This window comes from Leptonychotes weddellii, chromosome 9, assembly GCF_054177405.1.
Source record: "Leptonychotes weddellii isolate Sample4059 chromosome 9, ASM5417740v2, whole genome shotgun sequence".
NCBI classification, from domain to species: domain Eukaryota; kingdom Metazoa; phylum Chordata; class Mammalia; order Carnivora; family Phocidae; genus Leptonychotes; species Leptonychotes weddellii.
Window position 1 is genome coordinate 8,332,656 of NC_138377.1, and position 6,393 is coordinate 8,339,048.

The window sequence follows — 6,393 nt, forward strand, 5'->3', positions numbered from 1 at the left end:
GCGCACCGTCGCCTACCTTCTCGAAGGGCGCTCTGCCGCCTGCGCACGGTCGCGGGCTGGATGCGCCTCCGGCAGGCAGCTCGGGCGGACGGGCAGTGCGGCGCCGAGGATCCCGCGAATCAACGGCGACCGCCTGCGGCGAGCAGAGCCCGGCTTCGGCCAGGCCGCCGGGGCTGGGGAGCCCAGCCCGGGCCTGTCGGGTGAAGGACAGCTAGGGGGCCTGTCCCAGTCAGGGGGCTGCCGAGACGGATGGGGAGAATGCGACTCAACTGTTGGGAAAAGGGGTGGGGAATCCCCAAAGCCCCGTTTCTGGATTTTGGATTGAAAGCAAAAATAGGATGGGAGAGAACACACCCCATTTCCAAGAATAATTTTTTAAAAAGCGAAAGATAAAGCATAAAACCTACCGACACCCACGCAGGGAGCAGCTGGAAGCATCGCTTGTGCGCGCTACTCTTGCTGGCGAATTTTAATTTGGTCTCTGCTGTGTAAGGGCCTACGGATTCCTATGGTAGTTGTCAGACCCAAAGTGACTGCGAAAAAATAGACACATATTTTAAGAACCACAACGCACCTCTTTCGTCCATTTCGCCTTTACAAATTTTGGCCTTTGCAAAAACAAAAGGGTTGGGGGTGGGATTAGTCTGTTCCACTCGGGAGAGAACCTCGAAATTAAAAAAAAAAAAATAGAGGTGAAATTTGACGGTGAGGTCTTGGGGGTCCGGAAGAAGAGCGGAGTTTTTAATCTTGCTTGAGAGAGGACGCAGCCCCTCGCATTCTCTAAGACAAAACAAGTTCCGAAATGGGGCAAAAAGTAGCCCCAAAGTAAAACTGGCCACAATGAATTCGAGTTTCTCGCAGAGGAAATCGCACCCAATAATAGGACCCAATCTGAGAAAAAAGGGTGGGGGCGGAGAGGTCGGGAGGAGGGAGTTGTTAACTGCGCCGCACAATGGAATTAATGAGATTAACCGGAGCAATTAGGACGCCCGCCCAGCTCGGCCGGCCTGCGGCGGGGCCGCTGAATGGGAAAGATTAGGTTAATTTCATTAATTTGCAATCCACAATCCCTTTTCTGGCCCCCGCAACCCCCTCCCCTTGGCACCTCTCCCCTCCCCCTTCCCTAAAGCCCCCCACCCAAAGGAACAGAAAGGGCCGAATCTGGTTCTGTTTGTCATCTGCATATTACCAGGAACTAAATCCAGGATGACGTCGACTCAGTATAAAACCAACAAGAGGTTCAGCTGGTCTAAACTCCGTCCTACCCGCGGGTTGAGTTCGGCGAACGCTGCTGCGAGGGGAGGGCGGGAGGAGGGAGAGCGGACGCAGGGGGCGGGGAGGGGCGCGGGGCTGCGCGCTGGCCCGCGCTCTCTTTCGGTTTGGTCGGCCGCTGGAGGAGAGTGGACCCCCCCCCCAACTTTTGAGGCTTTTTCCCCGGCGCCTCCCCGCCGCCCCCCGGTCCCGGCGCGGGGCTCGGGGATGCCCGCCAGCATGTTCAGCATCGACAACATCCTGGCCGCCCGGCCGCGCTGCAAAGACTCGGTGCTGCCCGTGGCGCCCAGCGCCGCGGCTCCCGTCGTCTTCCCGGCCCTGCACGGGGACTCGCTCTACGGCGGCGGCGGCGGCGGCGGCGCCTCCTCGGACTATGGCGCCTTCTATCCGCGCCCCGTGGCCCCCGGCGGCGCGGGCCTCCCGGCCGCGGTCGGCGCCTCCCGCCTCGGCTACAACAACTACTTCTACGGGCAGCTGCACGTGCAGGCGGCGCCCGTGGGCCCGGCCTGCTGCGGGGCCGTGCCGCCGCTGGGCGCCCAGCAGTGCTCCTGCGTCCCGACGCCCCCAGGTAGGGTCGCGCCCGCGCCGGCCTTCTTGCCGCGGTCCTCGGTCCCTGGAGCTGGCGCTGGCTTTTTCCATTTTTTTGCACTAACTTTTCTCCTTGCACACACGAACCTTCTCCCCCCTCTCCCCCCACGCCTCTTTTTTCTTGGTCGATCCGGCACGGGGGTTTTGTACACTTGCTGCAAACTTTAGGCGAGAGCTAGAGGAAACTGTAACTTAGTGGCTGCGTGGGGAGACGAGGCTTTTGGGATTCTCTAACTGGCCCTGAGAGTGTGCGGGTGGACGCTCTAGCACGCTTCCCCCATTGCCCTGCATTTCCGATTGCCGCGCGCCCCCCCATTCCCAGCGCCCCGTTGCAAAGGATTTTCTAGGGGGAGCGGGTCGCGGCGCGCGGGCGGGCGGTGTGCGCAGTGGCAGGGGAGCCGGCCGACCGTGCGTCCTCTGTCGCAGGCTACGAGGGCCCCAGCTCGGTGCTGGTGTCCCCGGTCCCGCACCAGATGCTGCCCTACATGAACGTGGGCACGCTGTCGCGCACCGAGCTGCAACTCCTCAACCAGCTGCACTGCCGGCGGAAGCGGCGGCACCGCACCATCTTCACCGACGAGCAGCTGGAAGCGCTGGAGAACCTCTTCCAGGAGACCAAGTACCCAGACGTGGGCACCCGCGAGCAGCTGGCCCGGAAGGTGCACCTCCGCGAGGAGAAAGTGGAGGTGGGCGCGCCTGCCGGGCCTTGCCGGCGAGATCGGGCCCCCGCCGGGTTAGCTCGGCTCTGCAGCCGGGCTCGGCTCGGGTCTCCCTGAACTTGACCGACATCCTGCGGCGGCCCGGAGGCTGCCGGAGGGCGCCTTAGGCCCAGGAAGTTGCAGGGAAATGCGGAAGCGGGACCGAGTCTCCCGTCCTTTTGTGGGCGTGCGTGCAGGGTCCCCGGCTTCTGAGCCCACGCCGGCGTCACCCGCGGCCGCCGAGGGCTCCCCCGGGGTGCCGGGGGTGCCGGGCCCGCCGGGGTGGGGGGAGCGCGCCTTTGATCTTAACTGTTGTTCTGTCCTCCGTTGCGCAACAGGTCTGGTTTAAAAACCGCCGCGCCAAATGGAGGCGGCAGAAGCGGTCCTCGTCGGAGGAGTCGGAAAACGCCGAGAAGTGGAACAAGACGTCGTCCAAGGCGTCGCCCGAGAAGAGGGAAGAGGAAGGTAAAAGCGATTTGGACTCGGACAGCTGACGGCCGCGGGCCGGCTGTGGCTCTTGCCTAACTCGAAGGACTTGCACAGACAGACGATGCTACTTTCTTGCACACGCGCTGCCTTGCGGGAGGGGGTCGAGAAAGAGGAACGAGGAGCTGTAAATAGTGTACAGAGCCGGGAGGGCCGGCGCCTGGGGTCGGGGTCGCGCCGGGGCTCACAGCCCCGAAGTCCGAGGCGGCCGGCGCCTCGCTCCCCGCCGTAGTATTTATAGTTAAGTTAACGGTGACAATACAATAAAGTGATGGCGATGTAGACGGGCCACATTCTGTATTTCCTACCAACCTCCCCCACCCCCATCTGAGGCCCCATAAAGAAATCTACTTAGTCTTGTAGCTTCGAAAGAAAAATCGGGCAGCTCTGATCTGTCCCGGAAAAAAGGAAGAGGAAAAGAAACTCTGGGCATGAATCGTCACAGGACGGGTGTCCTGCTTTAAAATCCACTTCGTCTCCAGGGCTGCAGGGAGAGGGGGAGAGGGGCTTTGCCGGGCTGCCGGGGGTGGGTAGCATTGCCCAAGAGAGGGGACAGCATGGGGTTCCTGTTCCCCCTTGCCCTGGGGAGAACCAGGACTTTTTTCCTCCTTGCCCGCGGCTGGGAAGCAGTAGCGGAAAAGCAGGATCCACCACGGAGCTGGGCGATCTTGGGAGCCTCTCCAGAACTGGCTCAGCCATCCCTGTTCCCACGAAATCCCCAGATCTAAGGCTGGGACTCCTAGGGGGGAATTAGGTGGTGGGCATGCCTCTCTCCCAATACTTTTTTGGATCTTTCGTGGCTGCTCTGGGCTGCCCTACTGTTCCACAACCCTGCTGGGAGCAGCGCCTGTCCTGCCTGGAGGCTCTTAAGCTGCGGCCGGGGGTCCCACTAGGGATCTCCGCCGGCGCTGGGCCCATGGTGCTTTAGCCGAGACATTTGGGGTGGCCAGATCTGCGCCCTGAGTTCTGTCGGCCAATCGGGTATTAGAGCGTCGGGTGGCCTCCGAGGCACCTTGAGGTGGGAGTGCTGATGCCCTTGGCTTTCTACCCACCCCCACCCCCCCATCTCCCCTGTGCACTAGATGGGGCGGGAGGAGGCTCACGGCTGGAGCGCAGCTGGTTGGCTCGTCAGAAGCTTGAGAAGCTTCCCAGTGCTGGTAACGACTGAGCTGAGCGCTTGGGACAGGGATGAAGACAAGGGCATGCATATTGTATGGTTTCCTGGACCACTGGCCAGGGGTTGGGGTGGGTGGAGACCAAAGGCCAACAGGAACGGTTTTAATGCTTCAACTTTATTGATTTTAAAATAAATCTATTTTATAGATAAGGAAGCTAAGGCTCAGAGAGCTGCCCGGGGTGGCGGATGTGTGTGCTCCCCAGGGAGCAATGAGCTGCTCTACCTTTTCGGCTGCCTGGGGTATTTGGTGTAAGGACCCTCCAGGGGAGGTCTGTGCATCCCGCCTGTGGAACACAGCACATGCAGAAAGGAGAGCTTTTTACAAGAGGTGGTATTTTTTCCCCCCACAGCGTTTTCATGTTTAAAAGGTAAAAGCGACTCCTGGAGTGGGTAAAGGGACATTTAAGAAATATGGAGTGACTCCCAGTTACCACCTTTTTAATAAGGAGTATCCCCCAGATGGAAGCAGGAGACAGCTGTTTGGAGGCCAGGTGCCTAGAGGGTCAAGGTCACCTTGGCTCATGCGTGACCTTGAGCAAATTTCTGAACCCATTGGCTTTGCACCTCCTGGGACTGTAAAATGGGCACAACCGTAATACCTCCTTCCCAGGGCTGCCATGGACAGGAAAGGCACGGAACTCCTATAGAATAGCAGCTGGTATGGGGGGAATCCTTCAACATGGCTACATATTTTTTTTTTTTTAAATATTATGATTTATATTGTATCAGACCCAGCACTTCGAGATTTATGTCCATTCTCATTTTACCTTTCAAGAAACTCTGAAATGGGGGAGTTGCCGCCATTTTTACAGATGAGAAAATCAAGGTTTCAGAAAAGTTAAATCTTTTAAGAGCGTTCAGCTTTAGAAAATAATCATCTTTGGGCATCTTTGCCCAAGGAAGTCTTACACCATAATTGGGAATGTTTCCACTAATACCAGTTCTGGTGAGAAATAGTTCGAGGCCGTTACACTAATTTCTAATGAATCTTGCAATGGCTATTACATCTCTTCCTTAGACCTCAAACTTCCATGGTGAGAAAGCCTTGCCTGCCTTACGCCCCCCTTCCTCCATTGCTGTTCCTAGGTGCTGTCCTCTGTCCCACTGGAGAGGGGTGAGCCTTCAGGGGGCAGCCAGGAAGAGCTCTGACTTCTATCCTCCCTCCACTCTAGAACATTCTAACATAGGACATAAGTGGGCAGCATCATTCCACCCTGAGACATCTGATGTTCCAGAACTCTGTTATAAACTCCTGTGTCTCTCTGTCCATGACTTGCCCTTGGACTCCCTATAAACAGGGATCTTCCATTTTAAAAAATGATCTGCATTTGTCTGATCTGGAGAGGTGTCCAATCAGGTGGCAGGGGGAGCGGGATTGCAGGAGGAGGAGTAGGTTCTCAGACATTCTTCCCCCAGGAGCACCTGGTGAAAAGCCAGGACAAATGGGGTATGCAAGGGGGGGAGGGGGAAGAGCCAGGGGTCTCCTCCCAGCTTGGCCCCAGGCAGATGCAAGCTGGCAAGACGAAGGTCCTTCCCTATCCTTCCCACTGTGCATGAGCCTAGGCCCAGCTCACTGGAAACAAACATAATAAACATCTGGAACGAAGAGGGAAATGTCGGGATGGTCTAATTATATATAGTTAACCCACCTTTTGCATTCCGCAGTCAGCTGTGGGGCTCAGACTTTTGTCTTAGCCTGGCCACTGGAGTCAGGGAGGGACAGATAGTGTCATGGAGCAGAAGGCACTTGGCCTTTAAGAGCTGTCTTCAGGCTTTGTCATTGTCTTTGAGAATTTGGATCGCAGCGTTGGAAAGTGGTGTGTATGCATGTTGAAAGGGTCAAGGCATAAGGCAAGCGACTGCCTGGAAGGCCTGTAGCCTATACAACACCTTGCCCCCCAAATGAAGGTGTTCTCCCCATTGGACAGTCGAGCAAACTGAGGCACAAAGTTAACACAAGGGGCCAAAACGAGAATTGTCATCTTCAAGGGACACAAGGCTCTTAAAATTTCCATAAATCAGGCTGCCTCATGGAACTGAGAGCGTTCTTCCCGGTGGTGATGCAGCTGTGTATAAAGTTCCCCGACAGCAAGTGATCGCAGGAGTGAATGCTCTTGCCCCTGGGGGACATAGGAATTAATGTGCCCAAAAGTGCCAGCAAGATTCTGGCAA

At 57.3% G+C, this 6,393-nt stretch overlaps 1 protein-coding gene across 1 annotated transcript; it reads left to right on the forward strand.

Annotated features, from left to right (window-relative positions):
- Window positions 1-1,366: 1,366 nt before the first annotated feature.
- GSC (goosecoid homeobox) lies at window positions 1,367-3,326 on the forward strand. The gene is made up of 3 exons (XM_006742950.2): window positions 1,367-1,840; window positions 2,287-2,546; window positions 2,897-3,326. Exons 1-3 carry the CDS (start codon window positions 1,480-1,482, stop codon window positions 3,050-3,052), a joined length of 777 nt encoding a protein of 258 aa, XP_006743013.2. The 5' UTR covers window positions 1,367-1,479; the 3' UTR covers window positions 3,053-3,326.
- Window positions 3,327-6,393: the final 3,067 nt, after the last annotated feature.

Coding starts and splice junctions, on each gene's coding strand:
- GSC (XM_006742950.2), top strand. CDS start 1,480: ATGCCCGCCAGCATGTTCAGCATCGACAACATCCTGGCCGCCCGGCCG. Junction 1,841..2,286: donor CTGCGTCCCGACGCCCCCAG/GTAGGGTCGCGC, acceptor CCTCTGTCGCAG/GCTACGAGGGCCCCAGCTCG. Junction 2,547..2,896: donor TCCGCGAGGAGAAAGTGGAG/GTGGGCGCGCCT, acceptor GTTGCGCAACAG/GTCTGGTTTAAAAACCGCCG.